Raw genomic sequence first — 25912 nt, forward strand, 5'->3', positions numbered from 1 at the left:
TTTTCTGTTTGATCATGGGAAAGAACCACAAAGGACTGAGTGAACCATGAATGTGAGCCAGAGCTGATCATATTATTCCAACATGCTTTGGGTTCTGCTATAGTTTTGTATGTTTTCTTGTTTGTGCTTGATGCCCTCATACAAATTTTTTGTTTAGCAACCACCAAGAGAAAAATGGCAGTCTCCATATTGCTTGTTCTTGATAGTTTACAAGCTTATTTTTCGTTATTGTCTGTAGCCTTTGTTTCTAATATTTAACTTTGGTTTCCTTTTACTCTAGTTAAAGCCCCAAGGTTTTATCAGTAGCACCAATGAAATGTCCTATGTTTAGAATTACAATTGAGATTATATATATATATATATATATATATATATATATATATATATACATATATGTTAAAATATGTATTTTAAAATATTTTTGTAATTGAATTATTTTTGCTATTTCTGATGCTAATTTGGATGAATAATCAAGATCGGTAAGAGGAATAGGATACAGGAAGCAAATGATGCCTGAGATATTCCCATTAAATCATTCGTTCTTTCACCAAGAGTAAATATTAGGATCACCTTTAGAATTTATTTAAAAATTGATGTCTCAATTCCTTTACCTATGTTCAGAGTCTGTTGATATAAAGTGGGGCCTCTATTTTTTTAGACAATAGGCTTACCTTTGGTCAAGAGTCATTATTAGATGAGGAACAATTTCAATATTGATTTTTAGCAAATGACAAAAACTGTATATAACTTTGCTGTTATTTATTTTACTCCAAGCAGAACTGATTACAAATAAAATTATTACAGAGATAAGAGAGCAAATATTATAATACTCTACATACACCTTAGTGACCAAAAACGATAATCCAATGAGCCTAGGAAAAATTTTCAAAAGTAGACTCAGGCTTTCAAATAATCAATTGAGATAGAAACATTTATAACTAATGGTGGTACAGTGATACAAAATGCAACGTATGCCATGCAGTGTAAAGCCGTTGTGTTTTCAGACATTAAGTTCCCTCACTGACAAATTTAGGTACGCTATGATATACATTTCAAAAAAAAAAAAATAAGTACTCTTAAGACAGGTGAAAATACCTATTTTATTTGTTTAGTGATGATATGAGATCCTATCTTGAAAAGGAGCTGTTGCTTGGTTTCTCAATTCATGGTATGCAGGTTCGTTAGGAATAATTACTCCATCACTGTGACAAGTGGTGAAAGTTACTGGTGAAAGGTTGGCTGGATGCCCTCATCTGAGCCTATGCATTGCTCCTTGCTAGGGTTCATTTCTTATTGGACCCTAAAGCATGAGGTAGGACAAGTAGCCCACCCTCTGTATATGTGAATGACCTAAGGGCTACCAGTGTGAGAGCCCAGGAAAAAGGCAGAGTCAGGTTCTCAAGTGTGACCCAACAGCAAGACCATCACCAAAGCATCCTTCGGGACTCTGAAGCAGGAATCGCTGTGTTCCTTCTGAGCCCTTGGGTTTTATTAATTTGGTTGTTTGGTCTTGCTCTGTTTATGTGGTTTTGTTATCTTTGTTTAGAGTATGCTGTTTTTACTTTATGAACACTCTAAATCTGTCAGTCCTGTTTACTTCTCTGGTTTGTTTCTGTTTCTGTTTTTAGACAGTTTGGAGTAAAACTTGGAGCTCATACTTTACAAACTTGTAAGGCTGTATGTTTTATATTTCACTGGTCTCATCTAACCCATGGCTTTACAATTTCTGTAAAGTTCTTGCTTTCCTGTTTTCTAATTCTCTTAACTATTCCTTTTTCTTTTGTTAGACTTTTCTAAACCTCCTCAATTTGTGAACACACCAATATGTGTGTATGTTTAATGAAAAGAAGTATATATAAATACATAAAGCGACTCATTAAAAATAAATAAAATGTTTTAGTTCAGTCTAGCTTTGATAAACCTGATGAATCGTGACTTCATATATGCTATTGTTGAACTTCATTCTTCCCACAATGTCATTTTCCTCTTTTTCTTTACTGGTCTGATAAACCACCTAAAATTTAAGATTTAAATAGCACTTCCCAGAGAAACTTCTCATGCCCTCCCCTGGTAAATATATCTCTGCTCCCTTGTGCTGGTACCTTAGCGATTTATCTCTCTTGTAGTGATATTTCTATATTTATTCATGTCAGTCTTTAGAATGAGCTTGTGAGTCCCTGGGCAACTGGAAAAGAGGTTAATTCCAGTGTCAACATACTAATTGGGGATTTTGTAAATGTTTGAATTAAAGCACAAAAGAAAACAACCAAATTAGTAAAAGTTGCATAATACATAAACCCAGAATCTTGATGGAAGACTTTGCTAAACAAAGACTTTTTGAGTATTTACCGTTTTCCAGGCTCTGTGCTAATCATTAGTCACAAGAATGGGGGAAACAGTCAAAAGTGATTTTCAAAAGAAGTGGACAGTCAAAGGACAATTTGACTGCAACCTCAAATAAATTTTCACTGGTAACATTATACAAAAGAAATTGTAGCTGGAGATAAAGTGGAACTTAGTACTAACATGTTAAATGTGCCTTTCTGTGCCAAATAGTTTTGCTGCAGGCTGTGTGGTTGTGTACAAGAAACTAAAAACTTGGCTTTAGAAGAGTTGAGTTGGAGTGCCTATTCCAACATTTACTAGCTTTGTGATCCAGAGAAAAATCATCTACTCTCATTTTTATCTTGGTTTTCTCATCTGTAAATGAGGACAGTGAGTCTTCACATAGGATTGTTATAAGGATTAAGTGAAATCACACACACACACACACACACACACACACACAAACAATCAAATATAAATCATAGTACATTCTACAATTGTAAACCTGTATTATTATCCTGTAATATTCTGATTTTTTTTTAAATAAATCAACTTTATAGTCAGCTATGATTTCATTTTTTCTAAGAGCTTTGAGGACTCAGTGCTTCTTGATTTCCCCAAAATATCAATTCAGGGTCATTGCAAAGGGCACCTCAAATCTAGAACAGTTTTGAATTAACCCAAAAGTTCTGGTTGAGATTTAGACTTAACGTAAGAAGAGGAATCTGAATAGAGATATGAGACAAATTCTAAAAACACGATAGAGGCAGAATATAACACCAAGAAAAATGGAGATGCACCAATGAAATACATAAAAATAATAAATAACTTTGCCCTATTTCCTGCTCAAAGATGTGTGAAATAGTAGCCTGTACAGAGAGGGGACTCACCTCTGACAAACCCAAGGACAGTCACCCTAAGGGGAGATCACTGACAGGTGTTCATTATCTACCTTTCCAAATTATGGGCAGTTTTCTTCTTTTCTCTTTTGCTTTTTATACTTTCATACTGCCTTTACACATTTCTTAGAAAACCCTCTTTGGAAATTGACAAGTCATGAATCAATTGCATTTCATGGATGATAAAATCTAAAGATGTCCATAGAGTTTAAATAATTCACTAAGTCTAAAAAGCTAGTTATTGGCAGAGCTAGGGAACTGTTTCTGTTTTTAATCCCTGTGTGTTGTTTACTTCCCCTATATAACGTTATTTATTTATTTATTTATTTATTTATTTATTTATTTATTTTACTCTCTCTTATTTTCTCCTGTACTTTTCCATCAAATTTTCTCTTGACTTTCCCTGGTTCCCCATCTGACACTTTAGCTTTCTCCTGGATCTGCTCGGCCCTGCCATTGGCAAGCAGGATTACAGGGGTCTCTGCCTAGAGCTGACTCCTGTAGATTCTGTTCCAAATATAGTTACAACATGTCCCCAAAGACTCGCAAATCTCAGTGAGCTATTTCACAGCAGTTAAAGATTTTAGAAAGCCAAATTGGTGACACACATTGATTTACAAAGGAGAAACACTCTGTGCTGAGTCACAGCACTTGGCCTATAAGTCAGGAGCATTCTCTACAAGAAATGCAACAATTTTTACAGTTCAGAGGTTAAGCCCATCTTTCTCAGAAATGACTGAGACATCAGGAAGAGACCGTTATCTGTAGTCGTAGTGTCATCTCCTTGGTTTTCACTCAGACGAATTTCTGAACTTCTTAGGTTGTTATTCCCATCAAAGTTGCTGAAGATTTCAACTGACCAGATGCTGAATCTTTATACGGCTAAGAAAGCAACCTTATTAGACAAGGTTCTTGCTAAGAAGAGGACATCATTAACTCTGATTTAAAACCAGGTCTAAAATACTAAGAATAAAGTCAGTAAAATTATCAGTTTAAAAATATATTTACCATCAAAGAAGTACAAATTAAAACAGGTATAAAAAGCATTATTTGATTAGAAAATGAGCAAGGAAAAAAATGAATGTTAATGTGAATGGTGAGGATATTGTCTAGAAATTGTCTTGAGATGTTTCGAGCAGAAAATAAATAGATTAAAATGATAAAAAAATGATATTAGGCTATTTAGCCTTAAAAAGCAATGAAATTCTTATATATTCTGCAACATGGATGAACCCTGAAAACATTATGCTCAGTGAAATAAGCCAGTTACATAAGAGAAAAAAAATACTACATAATAATACCACTTACATCGAGTACTTATATCAAGAGTTTAAAAAGGAAGGAAATCCTGTAATATACAACATGGGTGAACCTGGAGGACATTAAGCTAAATGAAATAAGTCAATCACAGAAGGACAAATATGCACGATCCCATTTATATGAGGTATCTAAAGTAGTCAAACTCATGGAGGCAGAGCATAGAGTTGTGGTTGCCAGGGATTTGGAGGGGGAAATGGGGAGTTGTTAATCAATAGGTATAAAATTTCAATTATGCAAGATGAATAAGATCTAGACATCTGCTATACACATTGTACCTATAGATAACAATATTGTATTATACATTTAAAAATCTGTTAAAAGGTAGATCTCATGTTGTGTTCTTACCACAATTTTTTTTTAATTTGTTTTAAAAAAAGAGCATGGTGGAGTCTTTGATTTCATCTCTAGGTGTGAGAGAGAAGAGTTAAATTTTAACAAGGAGATGTCTTCACAATACATCACACACCATAAATTTTTCTGCTCTAGAGATAACAGCATTATTTACTTAGGATAGTAATAACAGTGTTAAGCATATCAGACTGCCTAGTCCAGATGATAAGCTATGTCTAAAGTTGTCACTGACAAAGGAAGGTCTTTTTTCTAAAAGCAGCAGAAAAGACTAGCAAAATTTAAGGGTTGCTGTACCACGATGGTTGCAGATTTTGTTGGTTGAGATTTTCCCCTTGATGAGTCAGGAGGTTTCCTGATGAGGTGGATCTCAGTATCACAACAAGGCTGTGACACTCCTGGTCTGGCCCTGGTAAAAGGCTTTAGCTAAGGAAAAAAAGAGAATCAGGGCAGAAAAGAATATGCAAGATTTACTCATGGCCCCACTTATTCCCATATTACACTCAGAATGCTAGCTAGTGTGCCAAAATTCTTTAGCTCAAGAGACAGATTCAATCATCAAAGATATGAAATGACCTTACAGATCAGGCTAGAACTTTTAAAACACAAAGGTGATCCAACTGGAAAATAACGAAGTAACGCCTATGAAGTAATTATGTTTGTAAAAAACCCGGAGCATAATACCCAAATGGCTGAGGAAGAATGTACTTTTGAAAAATAATTACTTTGAGACATACCAATAAAATTTAGACAAAATTCACTTTGTTGATTTAATTTTAGAAGGAAAATTCTGGAAACAACATGCAAAAACTGTTAACTGGCAGGCCTTTATAAAACTAACATGAGATAGGAAAGAAGAGAATGTTATTAAGCAAATATGAGAAACAATTATAAAATGCCTTAAAATTAGTAAAAAGGAGGATTGACAGTAGTGAACATAAAATCAAACATTTGGAAGACAAATTTAAGGAATTCTTCACAAATACCAAGGAAATAGGTAAACAAAAGTGACAGAACATAATATTCAAGAAGCTGAATATCAAAGATCTCAAGCAGATAACTAGTATTTCTAATAAAGAGAGAAGAATAAATAAAGAGAACATAGAGAGACAAAGAAAGGAAAAAGGTTTTGAGATGATGGAAGTCCTGTTAAATGTAGTGGTTAATTCTATGTAAACCTGTCTAGAATATTTGAAATATTTGTTCTCTATCCTCTTTGCAGCAGTTATCCATTGCCCCATAATGAATGTCTCCAAACCATAAAAGAACACACAGTTATTATCTCAGGGTTTCTGTGTTTGCAGAACCAAGGGGAAACTTAGCTAAGTCTTCTGTTTCAGTTTTGCTCACAGGTGTCAGTCAAGAGCCTGTTGGAACAAGAACTGTTTCTAAGCTCATTCAGTGGTTGTTGGCAAAATTCGTTCGTTAGGGTTGTTGGACTGAAGGGCTCAGTTCCTTGCTGGGTGTTATTCAGAGGCCACCCTCAATTCTTTACTACATAGGTATTATTATTACCAATTTAAATAATAATAGCTCCACTCTATCTATAACTTCTGACTGCAACTAAAACTTGCTTTCTTTTTCATGTATGCTTCATGATTTCATACAATGTTAAAAGCATTCCCAAAACTTATACAAAGCAGTAACTAGGTGAGGTTCTAAGAAGTGTTTTGAGAAACACTATGGTATACCAGTCATAGAGTACGTGGAAAAGCCCACAATTTAATGGTTTTGTGTTTTTGTTTTTTGTTTTTCAGTAGAGAAGGTAAAAATAACTAATTATAAAAATATGTTTCGTGGCATACCTGAGGTGGTTAAGATAGTAAGTTGCAGATCTAGTTTGGAAACAGGACTATGAAATCACAGTCTTTGCTTTAAGCTGTCTAAATTGCTCTAAAGTTCAGCCCAACAGGAAATGTTATAGGCCTTTGGTTCAAAGTCTTAGGATAAGAGAATGGTTTTCCTGTCTATCTCCGTAAGAGACCTATAATGCCTCTATTTCAAGGACATAGTGCCATCATTTCAGAATCTACAGGAATGTTCAGATTCCACTTCTTGAGAGCACATGTTTTAATTTGTAGTTCGGGTAATATAGATGGCTGATGGAAGATTCACAGGTTCATGATTTCCATTTCATCAATTTTAAAAATAACAAGACAGGGACAGATATTAAAACAGAATAAACAAACAAACAAATAAAAAACAGCAAAGATTCACAGGGTTATCACAAGTAAACTTATGGCCTTACTGCAAATAGGGATTTATTTCTGGGTTAGGGCAGAGGTCCTCTGAAACCTCACAATGCACATAAAGCTATATTTTTAATGTGTTCTTGAGTAAACTCCCACTTAGAAAGAAAGGCTGCCATAGTGAGAATGATTTGATAGGTGGAGTCTGGGATTGCTGGGCATTGAATTTCACTTTTGAGGCCAACATGAGCTTGCCTAGAAATTCACACCACAAGGGCAAATGAACTTCTGTGAGCAAAATCCCTCATGGAATGGAAGGCCTGTAGGGCCAGGTCCATGCTGCAAATGGCTAAAGTAGGCCAAGTATAAATATATATATAGCAGTAATGATAGAGTGGAAAGCATGTGCCCTAACAATGGAAGCAGCTACTTTATGAGTGGGGATGATGTCTGTTACAAATAAGAGAAAAATATAACTTGAAATGGCTTAAACAATAAGAAATTTTATTGATCGTATAAGAGGAAGTCCCAACAAAGTGTGGGGTGACTCCAGCAGTTATTAATCTACCCATTTAAAGACAGGTTTTTGTACTCAGAAAACTATAAGATACTGAAGAAAGAAATTGAAGCAGATACAAATAATTAGAAGCATATGCTGTGCTCATGGATAGGAAGAATTAATATCATTGAAATGCCCATACTACCCAAAGCAATCTATAGATTCATTGCAATCCCTATGAAAAGACCAATAGCATTTTTCACAGAACTAAAACAAATAATCCTAAAATTTATATGGAACCATAAAAAAACCCCAAACAGCCATATCAATCTTAAGAAAGAACAAAATTGGAGGTATCATACTACCTGCTATGAAACTATACTACAAGGCCATAGTAATGAAAACCACATGGTCCTGGCATAAAAACAAACACATATATCAATGGCCCAGAAATAAACCCATGCCGATATGGTCACTTAATCTATGACAAAGGAGGCAAGAATATGCAAAAGGTAAAGACAGTCTATTCAATAAATGGTGCTGGGAACACTGGACAGATACGTGCACAAAAATGAAACTGGACCACTTTTTTACAGCATATACAGGAATAAACTCAAAATGGATTAAAGACTTAGATGTAGGACCTGAAACCTTAACACTCCTAGAAGAAAACATGGACAGTAAACTCTCTGATATTGCTCTTAGTGACATTCTTTTTTTTCTAATATGTCATCTCAGGCAAGGGAAACAAAAGAAAAAATAAACACATGGGACTATATCAAACTAAAAAATTTGTGCACAGCAAAGGAAACCAACAAAACAAAAGTACAGCCTACTGAGTAGGAGAAGATATTCAACAATGATACACCTGGTAAGGGGTTAATATTCAAAATTTATAAAGAACTCATACAACTCCACACCAAAACAAACAAACAATCCAATTTAAAAAATGGGCAGAGTACCTGAATAGACATTTCTCCAAAGAGGACATTCAATTGGCCAATAGACATATGAAAAGATGCTCAGTGCCACTAATCATCAGAAAAACACAAACCAAAATCACAATGAGGTATCACCCCATGTCTGTCAAAATGGCTATCATCAATAAATCAACAAACAACTGTTGGTGAGGATGTGGAGAAAAGGGAACCCTCATACACTATTGGTGGGAATGCAAATTGGTGCAGCCACTGTAGTTTGAAGGTTCCTCAAAAAATTGAAAAATAGAACTACCTTATTGTAGACCCAGCAATTGTACTCCTGAGTATTTATCCAAAGAAATCCAAAACACTAATTTGGAAAAATATATGCACCCCTATGTTTACTGCCACACTATTCACAATAGCCAAGATATGGAAACAACCTAAATTCCCATCAATAGACAATTGGATAAAGAAGACATGGCACATATGTACAAAGGAATATTACTTGGACATAAAGAGAATGAAATCTTACAATTTTCGCCAACATGAAAGGATCTAGAGTGTGCTACACTAAGGGAAATAAGTCACACTGAGGAAGACATATACATACAATCTCACTTATGTGTGGAATTTAAAAAACAAAATAAGCAAACAAACAAAACAGACTGATAAACAAACTGAGAACAAACTGATGGTTGCCAGGTTGGAAGGGGGTTTGGGTTGAGTGAAAAAGGTGAAGGAATTAAGAAGTACAAGTTGGTAGTTACAAAATAGTCATGGGGATGTAAAGTACAGCATAGAAAACATAGGCAATAATATTGTAATAACTGTGTAAAGTGCCAGCTGGGTACTAGACTAGTCAGGGGGATCACTGAATAAAATACATAAATGTCTAACCACTATGTTACACACATGAAACTAATATAAAATAATATTGAATGCCAACTGTAATGGGAAAAAGTATTTTTTTTAAAATGACCAGGTTTCATTCTTTTCATATTTCTGCTCTACCTTATTCTTATTATCAGATTTGCCCTCATAATCGCAACAACACCAGATAGGATATCCAGATGCCAACAACCAGAAGAAGGGACAAAGATATCTTTCCTAGAAATTCCCCAACATATCTCCTTTCTGGTCTCACTGGCATAAAAAGGGGAGGGGGTGTACACTCACCTTTAAGTCAACCACTGGTCAGGGACATGAGATAGTTATGATGATTTAGAGCGATAGAGATTTACCCATGAGATGGAGTTAGGATTATCAATTGAGTAAATTGGGGTTCTGAAAGCGGGGAAGGAGAGGGTTATTTGGTAGGTGACCAATGTTTGCTCCACCACCAGTCACCTAAACAACGTGATTCCAGTGTTGACAAACCATTGGATTACTTTTAGAAAGCTGGAAATCTAGATGTTTATGCAAGATGTCCCAACTTTTAAGTATTGGCAACAAATTCAAAACATTTAAAAATACTTTGTGGCCAAAACAATTCAGGTCTAATAAAATACTATAATAAATCTGCAGTCCAGGCATGTCCTGTAGGTCACCAGTTTACAGCCTCTGATTTTTTTTTTAATGTAACTAAAACATTCTTTGCATAAAAAGTAAAGTTCACTTTAACCTGGCCAGTAACTGAATTACACAAATTTCTATGAAAAATATTTTCAATTAATAAAATTTTATTCCATTGTAGTAAACCTTAAATGACACAGTTAATAAAGATTGTAGCAGAATTTGATAGGTTAATAGTTAAAATAATCAAGTTATTAGTCTTCTAATGATAAATGTATAATTTTCTTCCATCTGAGTTTCCTGTGATTCCTTGTTATTATTTTTTGTTCCTATTAGAGGGTGAATTAATTCCCTCCAAATGAGATAATCAAGGTGTTCAAAATATTTGAACAGATATTAGTCAACATGCCAGTAAAAAAAAAAAGAAAAAAAAAAAGCGGAGGAGTGTCTAGAAAAGTTACCTAATTAGAGATTTCAGCTTCATCATAGGTGTATCTTTAGAGTCATCTTCCTTCCCAAGTATGGAGAATAGAAATTTTAAATTCATAAAAGATTCTCAAGAGTATGTCTCTCTTGAAAATATTTGTTATTTGTTTAATCTCTTCAAAATATAACGTGAATAAAGAAATGTTAACCTCCTTGGGTATCAAGAGCAAATAGTACTGAGAAAGCCCATATATTTCTCTTCCATCCACATTGTCCTATCTTCCAAGTTGATCATTTACCCACCAATCCTTGCTTAGCTGTTGCTTCAGACATTTGGATTGCAACCCTGAAAAAGATCAAACTCTTAAGTGATCAGGTTTTCCTAAAAATTTACATATCTCATAACTTTGAAATATTAAGAAATTAAAATCAATTCTCTGCAGTTACAGCTCCTATCTTATAGATTATTTGATACATTGCAGTGAAAGAGTAGAAACATGAGAATATAGGGAAAGAAGATGAGAAAAACATCACACTGGGATCCAAACATCTACCTAGCTAATTAACATAATATGGAGCCGGTGGGAGATCAGGGGAAGAGTTATAAAACACTGTGTGATTGTCTTACGGGCATCTTCCTCCATTTCACAATCCCTGAGGAATATTTCTGAGAAAATGAAGACTTGGGATAACCATCACTTTCTAGCTAAGACCCTTCCATTTTCTTCCTCTAGGCCATTGGCCAAACTCAGAAGGAAGACATACTTGTATGTTAGCACTCATCCTACAATCATACAGAAGATGCTGTTCTTAGTGAACATCTCCTAGAAAAACATACGAGGTCTGACAATTAAGTTTGGGAACTTGTTGCAATGATGTTGCTAACCTTTTTGATATCAGAGGGGTTATTCATTATGAGTTTGTACCAACTAGACAAACAGTTAACCAACTTTATTATTTGGAAGTGCTGAAAAGGCTGCATGTAAAACCTAGACAACCTGAACTTTTCGCCAACAATTCACGGCTCTTTCATCACGACAATGCACCACCTCACACGGCACTGTCTGTGATGGAGTTTTTAGTCAGGAAACAAATAACTGTATTGGAACACCCTCCCTATTCACCTGATCTGGCCCCCAATGACTTCTTTCTTTACCTGATCATAAAGGAAATATTGAAAGAAAGACATTTTGATGACATTCAGGACACCAAGGGTAATACAATGACAGCTCTAATAGCCATTCCAGAAAAAGAGTTCCAAAATTGCTTTGAAGGGTGGACCAGGCCTGGTGTTGGTGCACAGCTTCCCAAGGGGAGTACTTCGAAGGTGACCCGTAGTGATATTCAGCAATGAGGTATGTAGCACTTTCTCTAAGATGAGTTCACAAATTTAATTGTCTGACCTCGTAGAACTTCTCTCCTTGACACTAGAATGCTACAAAATTATAATAATTTGGCTTTGGATCTCTCACCTTAGGTGTAGGCGTAGGATTATCCTTGAAAACAGTAGTGTGAGGTACTTTTGTGTCTTTATGCTATATTAGGGACAAAAATAATGGTAAGTCATTAGAAATGCTATCTATTTCTCATCTTAGCTATTCTTATTTCCTTATTTAAATAATTCCTCACCTCCTCATCACTCATTTAAATTCTACCCAAATCTCAGGAGCCAGTTCAAATTCCAACTACTTAGTCAATGGCTCTTCCTCCTACTTTAATCACTCCAACCCCATTCATTTTCCCTGTATCATATTCACCTTCTTAACAGGTGATTAGTATCACCTGTTTTGCAGGGCACAAATCATGAAGAATCAAGTGCTTCATCATGTGTATGACTTGTTTTCCCACTACAATTGTAAACATTCTTGGGGAAAAAACCCTTAAATTTTAGTCTTTTCATTTACCCAAAGCAGAGTACCAAGTATGAGGAAATATGCTCAGTAACTACTTGAGTGTATGAATTCTACCATTTACTTCATGAGTGCCTGAATTTATTCCAGGTTTGTTTATGTCTTACCTCCTAAAGAAAACTGTGACTAATATAGACCTTATTCTATCTATAATAAATAAGGAAGTAAAATATAATGTATAATAAAATTTTATATCCTCCAAAATCAGCATCTAGAAACAAACTGTCCTTTGAAGGATATAGTTTGTCTTCTACAGCAGAACTACCTATCATTTCTTAACAATTATTTAACACTAGAACTATTTGAATAGCAATAAATTAATAGATAATAATTTAATAATTTATAGTATAATAATAATAATAATTTATAGATAGTAAGTAGGCCTTGCTTTCTCAGATGTACCTATGTGCTATGTGCTAGGATCGCCCAAGGAGCACAGATCTCATTAATGAACCCATAAATTTAGAGACACTATTCACATTGGGCACAAGAGACATTTAAAATCACCAGGGACCATCTGATACTTACAAGGAAAGAGGAAGATGATACAGATGTAGGAATTGGTGGTGGTGGAAAATCTGGCTTTTTAATGAGCTAGAGGTAAAAAAAAAAAAAAAAAAATCTGTTCAAAGAAAACAGATGTGCTTAATGGAAAGGCTTAAATCATTTTCAGAAATGGAGAACAGAGGACCTTACTCAGAAGAGTAGTTTAAGGCTGTGAGTTCACTTGCTTTTATTTAGGTATACACATACAATTCAGACATAAGTTCAATGCCAATAAACCTATGATGAAAATGGCATTCTATGAAGTAGATCAGCACTCTGGTAATAAGTTACAGCTTTATAGACCTGGTAATTCTGGTTTAGGGGATAAATTTAGGAGTATGCTAGAGAGACCCACATTCTCACATTTTGTATTTTCCAAAAGTTTTGCAGAAGAATCTATATTTTATATTGCTATTCACTGATTGCCCAAGAAATAACTGGGCACTAGGGATTATGTCTTTCCCTAGCTTTTCCTTAAGGTTAGATTAGAAGTGATACTGTATTTAAGAGAAGTTGCTAACTCACAAAAGAAGCTGGAGGCTCACTGCCCTCTGCTGGAAGATCAGGGACACGAAGCTTCATCTGACTTACCTAAAAAGAAGAAAATATTTTTAAATGAAATTATCTGTTTCCTAAATTCAGCTTCTAAATAGGCAGACCTCTCAAGACATGGGAGATCAAGACTAAGATGGCACTAAGATGGCTGCCGTATTCTGCTGTGGTCACTGTTATCAGACTGGTAAGTTTCCATCAAACACGTTATTACCAATGTTATTCTCATCAACCCACTTCTCCCAAAATTTCTAAACTTTCAGGATATAGCCAGGACATATCACACATATTACATATATTGTTATACAAATATATATATAATATATAATTATAAATATATACATATATTTATATTATATTTATAATACAAATATTTATAATATTATATTAATGTTATATTAATATTTATAATATTGTGTATATATATATATATATAATTGTCTTTACTGGGATATTTCCAAAAGGAATAAAGAATCAACCTAGAGAGAGAGAGGGAGAGAGACAGGAAGAGGAAGAGGGAGAGGGAGAGAGAGAGATCTGACATCTACCCTCCTTGTTCTCTTTATTTTTGCGTTCTTTGAACCACAGCAAAGCAGCCTCTGCATTTTAGAGAGACTTTTCTACACTCAACAAAAGACAAAGAAGAACTTTCTTTCTGAACACGTAATTATAGAGCCCACCACAATCCTTGCTACATACTCACTAGTGCGATGGATTTGTAAACCTCTCGTGAGTAGAAATGACAAATAGGAGATCAGGACAAGAGACAGAGAGAATCACACACTGGGGTCCATGGCAAGAACAGTACAAACTATGGTTCACCTCTTGGCATTGAACAGCCTTCACCGTCTCAGTTTTCCTCTTCTGTCTGCGTGGTCTGGTGCTCATGGTAGACAGTGGCCTGTAGGTGAAAGTATAGCATACAAATTGACTTAGCAGCTCCTTCATCAGGAGGGGGAAACTCAAAAGGAGTTTGCAAGATTCGTTTGCCCACTGTATCATCCTTCACTATTGACTGTGTTTCCGTCTGTGCGATAGGACATTCTTCGGGATTTCATGTCCTGTAATTCATAATCACCACCACAGGGATATAAAGTAGAGTACAGGGAATATAGTCAATAATGTTGTAATAACTACGTACCATGTCAGGTGGGTACTAGACTTATTGGGGTGATCACTTTGTGAGGAATATAAATGTATAATCACCATGTTGTTTTGTACAGCTGAAACTAACAAAAGTGTCAGAAAAATAATGAAAGCACGACCGCTAATTTTCTTTTTGATTCTCTCACAAAGCCCCTATTCTTAATAACGATGGTGATGAATCCAACTTTTATCTAAATTATTTTATTTAATTAATGATTTATTTTATTCATTCAATATTTATGAATAGCCTATTATGGATGAATAAGTCAATCTTTTAAAAAATGTAAGAAAGATACCACAGTGTCAAGACCATGTTTGAAAGACTGATCTATCTAGGTACAAGCAAGACCCCATAACTTGCTTTGTGTGACTTTGAACATGTTTATTAACCTCTCTGAGCTTCTGTCTCCACATCAGGAAAAATGTGAAGTGCCTGACTTTGAGGGATTGTTGTAAAATTAATACATAACATCTTTTCATCTATAAAATACAAACAATAGTTACGGCCTGCTGAGGTTCTTGTGAAGATTAAATGAGATAATGTATGTAAAAGCACTTAGCATAGTGCTTGTCATAGAGATAGTGATCGATAAATGTTAGATACTATATACTTACAGTGTAACATCTTTAATAATGGGATCTATTGATCTTATTGTTAATTACAAATACAGTGATTAACAGAAGAAAAAGACATGTCTTGCTGTGAAGGATTTCCCAGCAAAAGAGATATTCAGCCTCTCGTCCAAGAAAAAACATATCTGTACTTATTTCTGAGTATTTGAAGAAAACTAAAATTAAATTTGAGAATCTAGGTCACATGTTTGAATTTAAAGTAAATTAGAAGTCAAAAGTTTTAAAGCAATTCACTTATATGTAGGATATAAAACTGAAAGCAAAAAAGGAACAAGACAAATAAACAACAAAAAAACCCAAAAACTCATAGACACAGACAGCAATTTAGTGGTTACTGGGGGATAACGGAGAAGTGGGGTAGTAGAGGGTAAGGGGGTCAGGAAAACTGACTCTGGGGGGTGAGCACACAATGTGCTATGTAGATGATGTATTATAGAATTGTACCCCTGAAACCTAAGTCATTTTACTAACCATTGTCACCCCAATAAATTGAAGGAAAAAAAAAACACCAAAAACCTCTGGACTTTCTTCTGTTTCCCTCTGGTGCTCTGGTACCTGATTACTACAGCAAACACCACAAATATGACCGCCACAGGGAACAGCACCCCAACCACAATGGAGAAGTCTGCAACAAAGAGAACCCAGGCCTAGTGAGGATATGGGAAATTCACAGACACACATCAACACTTGTGCTTATTTCTTTATTGAGCACAAATTCCAACTATCTTTTCCCCAGATAACATGCATCCCCTGGAAAACTTCTCAGAGCCTGTAAAATGAAAATGCATTTTAATCATGATTATTGTAATATTATTTAGATAGAGGAAATAAAGGGGGAAATCTAAAGCAAATGCTACTAAGAACTTTTAGAAGGGATGATATTTGTAATCATTGGAAAATGAATGGTTGACATTAGGTAGAACATGAAGTAAGGAGGCTGGCAGAAGAGTAGTAAAACATTTTCAAAATCCGTCCGTGGAATAAAACAGGAAAAAAGTAACTGAAGCTTTGAAATCATACTCCAAGGAGCTGAGATGTCAGTAAGAGAATTGATAGAGACATAACTGAGTGTTCTACTGATGTTTGCTCTATATTGCCAATTACTATGGACAGAAAAGAAATTATGTGACCCTGTAAGTTGGGGAATGGTTGGAACCAATTTCCTGGGTCTATATGGTGTTTTCTCTTTTACCTACTAACTTAAGTAATAAATGTAATCTCAATTTTTTGTTATTTCAAATATTCATTTCTCGTATAATAGTCAGAAACCACAGAGACCAGGAGAGATACATTTGAAGAGCAATTCAAACAGCTCCACTCTCTAATTACAGAGATATAACAAGATTAATTTTTGTATAAATGCAAGAAAAGTTCACAAGTGTGAACACACAGACAGGGACATCAGAAGTTGAATTCTAGGTAAGAAAATAACAGCAGTTCAAATATCTAATTCTCCACCCTCTATAAAAATTAAAAGAATTGCAGGAATATAGGAAGTAAAGGGACTTAGGTGAATGGAAACAGAGTAAATTATAGCTCCAAACATTAGAAGTAAATGCTATTCTTTCTTGGGAAGTCTAATAAAGAATCAACAATTAAAAAAAAAAAAATTACCCCAAACTTCAGTAGTAGATATTATTCTTTTTTGGGAAGTCAACAGAGAATCTGATCTTGGGACAGATGATTCATTCAGGCCCATCTCCACCCCTTGTGTATATAAAACAAGAGTGGCTCATGGCTCAGGACAAAGCCCTGAGAACTCTCTAGAAACAATGGGGGATGCAGGAGCTTGAGAAACAGCACAGAGGCTAATCGGAGATACCCATACTATATCAGAGAAAGAAGGGGGAATCAAAGAGACAGTGAATGTAGAGGAAAAGCAGCTCCCTCAGGAAGTTAATGATATGAAGACCTCTCTTCTCGTGGCAAAGTACTCTCCATCATGGCGACTAGAGGTGAGGATCCCCACTCTGGCTGCTTCCCACCATGATGTCCTGTAAAGACATATACCGATCTGTGGATAGAGCTCAAAGCCAGATCTCCTATCAGGAAAGGATTCAGTAGGTACAACAAGCACACAAACATGCAAAGAGAACCCATGTGAGCTAATTCAAATTAATCTAATCTCATATTCAACAAAAGATCACATACTCTGAGGAGAAACGGCACAATGACATACAAGAGACGGAGTGAAAAAACAGAACAGTCAAACTCAAAAGAAATAGAGATAATTCAGAGAACAGAATTAAACCTACAAAAATAATCCGTCATATCCTTAGAGAGGTTTATGGGGATGTTATATCTTCCCATTAAGTCAATACTGCTACGAAAATGGAACAATTATAAAGCAAGAAAATTTAGGGGATTAAAATAAGATTACAAACATAAAATTTGAGGAAATATTTTCGTTACGTGGAGTAAAAATATAAGGACACAGAAAATATGATTAAAAGTTGTTAAAGAGTTTTGAAGATGAATATTATGGATTCAGTAGCTATAGAACAGGAATTCTAAGAGGAGAGAAAAGAGGTAAATTACGTGAAAGAAAAGCTTAGGAAAGAAGGGGAATTTTCTCAGGTTAGATGTGCAATGTTACCTACGAAAGACCATTGAGGAGTCATCACAGTTGGGAGGAGCCCAGCCTTCTTTACACTGACACTGGAGCTCATGGTCACACACCTGGGGGAGGGCAGGAATTATCCTGTCAATTTCCACAACAGACTGACCACCCACCCAATTAAGTCCATTCTGAAAAAGGAATAACCCTTGTCTAGTGGCTTTTAGCTATCTACATAACATATGAATCAATAATAGGAATTTCAGTACGTACCAGGTTCTTAGACAAACTCTTTTATTGAAACGACTGAGAGGTTAGGCAAAGTTAATAATTTTAATCATTTCATGCTAAAACTTCACATCATCAAAACTGACCTAAAATTACATAAGCTTCAGCCAGCTTGGTGAAACACTGTCAAAACTTACAGCATGTCCTTTGCACTTAGATGAACAATTAGTTGATCTGTAGGCTCTCTCGATATCCACACATTCTGCATTAATGCAAACCTGAAAGTGATGTGAAAAACATGAAGTTTACACTAATGTCCATTGGCGTCAGCTCTACAAATTGTTAACTTTTTGGAATTTAGTCTTATATTATTAATCACTATGCTGTTCTCAAATTTACCTTTTTATTATGGAAATCAGCATTCTTTTGAATATTAGAAGGTAGGATCTAGACAATTTTTATAATAAAATATTTAGAAAGCCCTCTTTAAAGAGTTCCTTACTTCACTTCATTCCTCAGGGGTCACTCCCTTAACCCAACTCTTCAGTCCAACGCTTAAGACTGATATTTATGACTGAGCTGAGCATTGCACATGATACAAGGTACCCATTCAAACAAAACTATTATGGAAAACATGTCAATATCACATCATTTGCACTATTTAAAAAATATGATTTGTGTAAACATAAATATCATTGTTATTATTATCTTTATTATTATCAGAGTAACTACCATTCATTAATAACCTATCAATTTGAGGGCAATAAAACTTACCTAAGTTTAACAACTTAGTGTTAAACACATAATAAATAGGTACTTATTAAACAATATTGAAGGAATAAATGCAGGCAGTCATCAATCAATGACACAGTATTACTTTGAAAACTGTTCCTATGAAACACAAGGAGGCATTGAGAAATAAAACAAAAACGAAAAACAATACTAAACATTTTGAATAAAAAAACACCGTTTCAACTTACCTTATTGTTTCCACACTTCGTTCCGTTGGCTACCAGGCCTGTTTCTTGACTGTTGTTAGCAGGATCAAATGTTTTACATGTCAAGAACGTTATTATACGTCCTTTCCAGGGCAAATTATCCGACCCACCTTGACAGAACAATTTGCCACACATGGCATCCCTGAAGTAAAGCCAAAATTCATTGCAGTTGAAATACCAGGACCCAAGTTGCAGTTTTACATAAATATAACCCAGCTCCTTAACTATCAATATTTAATTAATGGTCTTTCTCCTTATAGTAGAGACTTCTCCTTGTCCTTCAAATCAATTTTCCCCCTTATTCTTCAGTAATAGAACCATTGAATATTAAATTAGTAAGGCACATTGTTGCTATAAAAAAAAAGACAACACACAGTCATTTTTCAGATTCTCATGCAGCTACTTTTGGCCAATTGCCTAAGTTCTGGCTACTGAGAAGGAAGCAGAATCTTAAATGCAAATTCTTGAGGGTGGCCGTACATGAGGGAGCATGTACTTCTCATTTTTTGTTTGTTCGTTTCTTCCTTTTTTGCTTATTGGAAAGTGATGGCTGGAGCTGGAGAAGCCAACAGAGACTGAGACAAACAATTGGGAATGGAGGTCATATATTTGATGAAGCTAGAAGATATAAGGACGATAGCTTTCTGCCATCATGGAGGGCACCTAGGAAATCAGATTCTATCCTGTTTCAGCTAACATTCCTTATTTATTTTCATGAATCGTGCAGAATAATTCTCTCAGCTATGGTTGTGTCAATATAAAATTGAGCCTGGAATACTCCAAGGCATTATGTGGGGTTACAGAAAGCACTGTCTACCTGAAAATACAGATGAAACTGCTCAGCACTCAATAAAACCATTCTTTTACCACCAAGGTGAATAAAGACTATGTCAATTGAAATTACAGGCAATTTTAGATAATTCAGAGGAGGGCTGTGAAAAAGTGTACTGAAAATAGATAGAATCGGATCCTCCTGATATCTTTGGTGATTGTTAGAAAATACAATTGAACAGTAGAGGAAGACATGCATTGTCTCCAAACCTGAGACAATGAATGTTTTAGGTGAAGAGCTATAAGGAAGATTCTAGGGCACAGGGAATTCCAAGCTTACTCTACTATACACCGTGACTCTTAAGAAGTGACTAGAAAGGAATCCCGTGGGAAGAGTGAAATGTTGCTGCTTCTAGCTGTGGAAATTATGCAGTCCTCATATAAACGTGTGTACAATAATGGGACAATAATGTGTGTACATGCTATAGAGAAAAGATGAAACTATCCTACTCTCTTTCCCCATTCACTAGCTCTCATACTACACAGTGCCCATTTCTCCCCCATATATTTCCTTTTACATATGTTTCCCCTTTTGATTCTGCCCTGATTTCCTATAAAGGAGAGACCACATGATATGACTGTCCATCCTTTAGGCTCAAACTCCCCAAGAGATGACCCTATATCCAAAATACAGTTTGTTTGGTAATATCTATCATCTGGAAAAGTTAGTGTTTAGTAGAAAAACTTTGTTCAACCTCTTGTTGTACATTATGTTGTATGTGTAAAATTTGGACCAGGTACTGGGAATTTAATCTATTATAATTTGAATTTTAAACATCATCTTAAAATTGCAAAATTGAAACAAAACTTAAAGAAAAATCTCAAGTTCATTGCATATAATATTCTATGATTTTTCAAGAATATCAATACACAAACTAAAACAAATTCTTCAGGTGAATTGTCAATTATTTCTCTTACTGGACTTTTTCTTTATGTAATATCATGGCAAGTTTAAATAAAACTGTATAAGCATAGTATTAGTTATTTCTCTGAACAGATAAATATTTCTCTAAACAGAGAAATATTTCTCTGAACAGATAAATATATTTCCCATATGGAAAAGCACCCAAAATATCCTGGAAAATCAATGGATACATTTCCAAACAGGCCCATTCAACCTGCATGTTCTACCTCAAACATTCATTCTATTTGACAGTGACTGTACTTGGTGTCATCTGGAACACCCACTACAAGGGACTTGAAAAAAGGAATCAATTCTTTCTTGTCTTAACTCAGTGCCTAGCTTAAAATATGGCACATAGTCACTCAGTGAATATTTATCAAATGAATGATGTCCAAATTCACTTTCTCTTTAAATGGAATAAATCAGAGCGTGTGGCTGGAAGTGAATAATGTCCCTAGTCTGTGGGGCAGGAAGGTTCAAACAATAAGGCCACTTACTTTGCTTTACAGGGAATGCGTGTGTCGTTCACTTTGCGACAGTACCCATACTTTGACCCACCTTCATTCCTGCTGTAACATGACTTATCTGCAACCTCAGTTCCTGGATGAGGCATGATCAGCAGAGACACATTTGCAAAGAAAGAAGACAGAGAGCTCAATGCTACAAAGGATTAATAAAATATAAAACCAGCATGAGAAACACTATTTTAACAAACAGTCATGTGTTGCTTAACGACAGGGATACATTCTGAGAAATGGGTCATTAGGTGAATTCTTCATTGTGTGAACATCACAGAGTGCACTCACACAAACATAAATGGTCTAGCCTACTACACACCTAGACTACATAGGATAGCCTATTCCTCCCGGGTTACACTGCACAGTAGTACAGAAGTGTTTTCTTTCTTTATATCCTTATTCTACATGCTTTTTTAATTGAGTTTTTAATTTGCTTTTTAATTTTTTTGTTAAAAACTAAGATACAAACACACACACTGGCCTAGGCCTACACAGAATCAGGGTCATCATCACTGTCTCCCACCTCCACGTCTTGTCTCACTGGAAGGTGTTCAGGGCCAAAAACACGCATGGAGTGGTTGCCTCCGATGGTAACACTGCCTTCTCCTGGAATTCCTCCCGAAGGACCTGCCTGAGGCTCTCCTTGAGGAGGTGTCACTCTTTTCAGAAATATATCCAGTGGTTTGCTTGGTTTCTTTTTCTCAACATGAATTTGCTTGTAAGCAGATAACACCCCATGAACATTCCCCAGCCTTTCAGTGTTGAGTTCCATGTTTTCAAACTTTTTAGGGAGCTTGTAGAGGTCTACAAAAGTGTCTGCTAAACCCTTTACTGTGAATTTTCTAGGGTATTCTTCTTTTTCTTCTCTTGCGGTTTCCTTTTCTCTTGCCTCTTCTTCAATTGTGTGTTCCTGTTCTAGTTCTAACTACTCCTCATTAGTCTAGTACTTCAGGAACCTCTTCACCCACACCCAGGTTCCAGCTGGCTGCCGTCTCAGCCACAGCCGCGGTGATTACTGCAGCCCCTCATCCTTGGCAAATCCTTTGAAGCTGTGGATGAACCTCTTGAGTGTCTTCTTCCAGATGCCATCCATACACTCCTTGGTGACATTACCCCAAGTCCAAGCAAGGTTCTAGATGCAATCACAGATGGAATCCTTCCAGAATTGCATCAGTGTCTTCTCAGTATTTTCCTCAGTTGCAGCAAAGGCCTGGGCGAAGTTCCCCCTCAGGTAGGAGGTCTTAAAAGCTGCTACAACTCCTTGACCCATTGGTCGGATCAAAGAGGTGGTGTTTGGAGGGAGAAACACCACTGTGATCTAGGGATGCAGATGACCCATAAAAGGAGGCTGTCCAGGAGCATTACCAACAATAAGCAAAGCCTGGAAAGGGGTGTTATGCTGCAAACAGCACTTCTCCATTTCAAGGGCACAGCAATTCAGGAGGGCATCTTGGAGGAGGAGCTGGGTCATCCAGGACTTCTTGTTGCTCCTGTAGGACACTTGATACGTGTATGTATTGACACACTTGAGGGCCCTGGATTCTCACTGTGCCAGATCACAAAGGGTTTCCATTTGTGGAACCCTGAAACAACACCCCCAAGCAAGACTGTTACCCTGTCCTTAAAAGTCGTGAAACCTGGCATTGACTTGGTCTCCTTACGGATGAGATTCTTTTCAAGCATCAGTTTCTAGAATAGGGAGGTTTCATCCATATTGAATACTTGCTTTGGCGAGCAATTTTCCTCCACTGTCAGCTTATCTAGAGTTTCCCAAAAGTCTTCAGCTGCCTTCACATCAGCACTTGCAGACTCCCCAGTCACTTTCATATTATGTAATGAATAACGAACAATTCTTGAATCACTTAAATCATCCAGAGCTAGCAGTAAATTCAACCTCATAGGTAGGCCCAACTTTTATTTCAACATTATTGCAAACAAACTTCTTGCTTTGGCCGTGATCGTCATGGTGCTGAGAGGGACACACTTCTGTGTCTGGTCTTCAATCCAGGGCATTAGAAGTTTCTCGATGTCTGATACGGGCCCTTCTCAAATTTTTGTTAGTCTCTCTGACTTCAATAAGCTGATCTTTTAGCAGCTTCTGTCACTTTGTATTTATTCTTCAAGATTGTATCTACAGTGGTATGGGGCGTGCCTGACTGGCGAGCAATAACCATCACTGATTTTCCATTTGCATAGCCCTTAAGCACTTTTAATTTATTTCCAGGTCAGTCATTTGATGTGGCCTCTTACTGTCACAATTAGCAGTGGATTTAGTACCTTAGGGGCCATGATGAAGAAAGCATGAGATGAAATCAAGCACAAGAGAAAACAATGCAATTAAGAGACGTGATAAACATGAGATATATGAGGCTGCTGGCATATGAGGCATAACCTGACATATTGTTTTACAGTAAAGCTATTTTTTTATAAGTAGAAAGAATACACTAAAAATAATAATAAATAGTATAGTAAATGCATAAAGTAGTAATATAGTCATTTATTATTATTATCAAGTATTACGTACTGTACATAATTGTATGAGGTCTGACAATAAGGTTTGCAAACTTGTTGCCATGATATTGGTAATCTTTTCTAATATCAGAGGGATTATTCATTATGAATTTGTACCAACTGGATAAACAGTTAACTAAGTTTGCTATTTGTAAGTAGTGTAAAGGCTACATGAAAAAGTTAGACAACCTGAACTTTTCGCCAACAATTCGTGGCTCTTGCATCACGACAATGCACCAGCTCACACAGCACTGTCTGTGAGGGAGTTTTTAGCCAGTAAGCAAATATCTGTATTAAAACCCTCCCTATTCACCTGATCTGGCCCCCAATGACTTCTTTCTTTACCTGAAGATAAAGGAAATATTGAAAGGAAGACATTTTGATGACATTCAGGACATCAAGGGTAATACCACGACAGCTCTGATGGCCATTCCAGAAAAAGAGTTCCAAAATTGCTTTGAAGGGTGGACTAGGCCTAGCATCGGTGCCTAGCTTCCCAAGGGGAGTAATTTGAAAGTGACTGTAGTGACATTCAGCAGTGAGGTGTGTAGCTCTTTTTCTAGGATGAGTTTGCAAACGTAATTGTCAGCCCTTACACGTGCTATGTTTGTATACCAGTGATAGCGCAGTAAGTTTGTTTACACCGACATCTCTATAGAATCGTGAGAAATGCATTGTGCTATGATGTCACAATGGCACTGTGTAATCGGAATTTTTCAGCTCCATTCTAATCTTGTGGAACCACCGTCATATGTGCATTACATTGTGGACCAAAATGTCATTGTGTGGCACAGGATGTAATTGACCAATGGTCATTGACCATTGACCATTCTCAGAAATGTAGATTGCAAAATTTGATTTCAAGATTACTGGCTGGAATTGAAAGCAATCTTTTAAATATTCTATTTTTGAATAATGGCTATCTAAGTATTTGGAAACAGCTGGACAATTTGCTGAAAAGAGAAATCTATATAAATATAAAGATTTGGCCAGGAGAGCCACAGTTACTGTGTTTCCCTGAAAATAAGACCTAGCCAGACAATCAGCTCTAATACAACTTTTAGAGCAAAAATTAATATAAGACCGGTATTATATTATATTATTATATTATTTTATATTATATTATAGTAATTATATTATATAAGACTGGGTCATATATTATAGTAAAATAAGACCAGGTCTTATATTGATTTTTGCTCCAAAAGATGCATTAGAGCTGATTGTCCATCTAGGTCTTATTTTCGGGGAAACAGGGTATTATATTAACAGCCCATGGCAGATATTGGAATGTTATCCTGCTGCTCTGTGCTACTGTGACAGCTACATACTATGCTTAATCAAACTTCTGCTCTGTGCCAGCACAGTGATAAGCATCACATATTTAATTTCTCTTTGGATCTTCTTCAGATCCCCATCAGGTAAACAGAACACGGTGGTTAAGAGCTAGGGCGTTAAGTAAGGTTAAGCAGCTGTGTGACCTTGGGCAAGTGCCTTAACCTCTCAGTTTGCTCTGCAGTAAAATGAAGATATATAATAGCACCTACTTCATAAAGTTGTTGTGAGAATTAAATGATTAATATATGTGAGCCTCTTAGAACAGTAGGACGTGACTGAGAAATACTAGCCATTCTTATTATCATTCCATTTTATCAATAAGGAAATGAAAAATCATATTGAATAAGTCACAGAGAAAGATGAAAAACCAGACTTAACACTCAGTTCTGAAGCTAAGACCTATGCTCCTATTCTATGGGGGATGCTGCTTTTAAATATCAATGAATAACATGGGGAAAATTTGAATCTAGTCTTTCAAAAAACAACTAACTAGGTTAATTAAAAATCTATGAAGGTATTACACTGGTTTCAAGAAAATTATTAAACATGTTACAATAATTTGTAAACTCAAACCACTTGAAATAAATTATGTATTTCAATGTTCAGGATGATAAAATGAGTTTGTTATCATCTTTTCTTGATTATTTGTATCTACAAGTAAGTAATATTTATTAGTTTCTTATTATAATAAAATATCCACCCTGAAATACTGAGTAATTAGGCATAAATAATTTGGAAAAAGCATATTCCTAATCCCAAACTTCAGAATTACTACAGCTAACATAGCAGAAAAGCATCATTC

At 35.8% G+C, this 25912-nt stretch overlaps 1 protein-coding gene across 7 annotated transcripts in view; it reads right to left on the reverse strand.

The window, feature by feature from the left end:
- Nucleotides 1-6646: 6646 nt before the first annotated feature.
- Nucleotides 6647-25912, reverse strand: part of ADAM28 (ADAM metallopeptidase domain 28) — a 54109-nt gene continuing 34843 nt past the window's right edge. The window contains exons 15-24 of one of the 7 annotated variants that reach the window (XM_081076446.1): nt 21244-21346; nt 18994-19153; nt 18211-18291; nt 17829-17907; nt 15784-15853; nt 14272-14350; nt 13423-13488; nt 12880-12945; nt 11914-11976; nt 6647-10787 (exon numbers count right to left, since the gene is read on the reverse strand). In XM_081076446.1, the coding sequence (XP_080932572.1) occupies nt 10767-10787; nt 11914-11976; nt 12880-12945; nt 13423-13488; nt 14272-14350; nt 15784-15853; nt 17829-17907; nt 18211-18291; nt 18994-19153; nt 21244-21346 (788 nt within the window). In that variant the 3' untranslated portion in view covers nt 6647-10766. Of the gene's footprint in view, nt 10788-11913; nt 11977-12879; nt 12946-13422; nt 13489-14271; nt 14351-15744; nt 15854-15917; nt 17223-17824; nt 17908-18210; nt 18292-18993; nt 19154-21243; nt 21347-25912 lie in introns of those variants that run through there. The other 6 variants (XM_081076445.1, XM_081076447.1, XM_081076448.1 and 3 more) reach the window with 6 other exon arrangements.

Source organism: Rhinolophus hipposideros (genome assembly GCF_964194185.1).
Source record: "Rhinolophus hipposideros genome assembly, chromosome: 16".
NCBI classification, from domain to species: Eukaryota; Metazoa; Chordata; class Mammalia; order Chiroptera; family Rhinolophidae; genus Rhinolophus; species Rhinolophus hipposideros.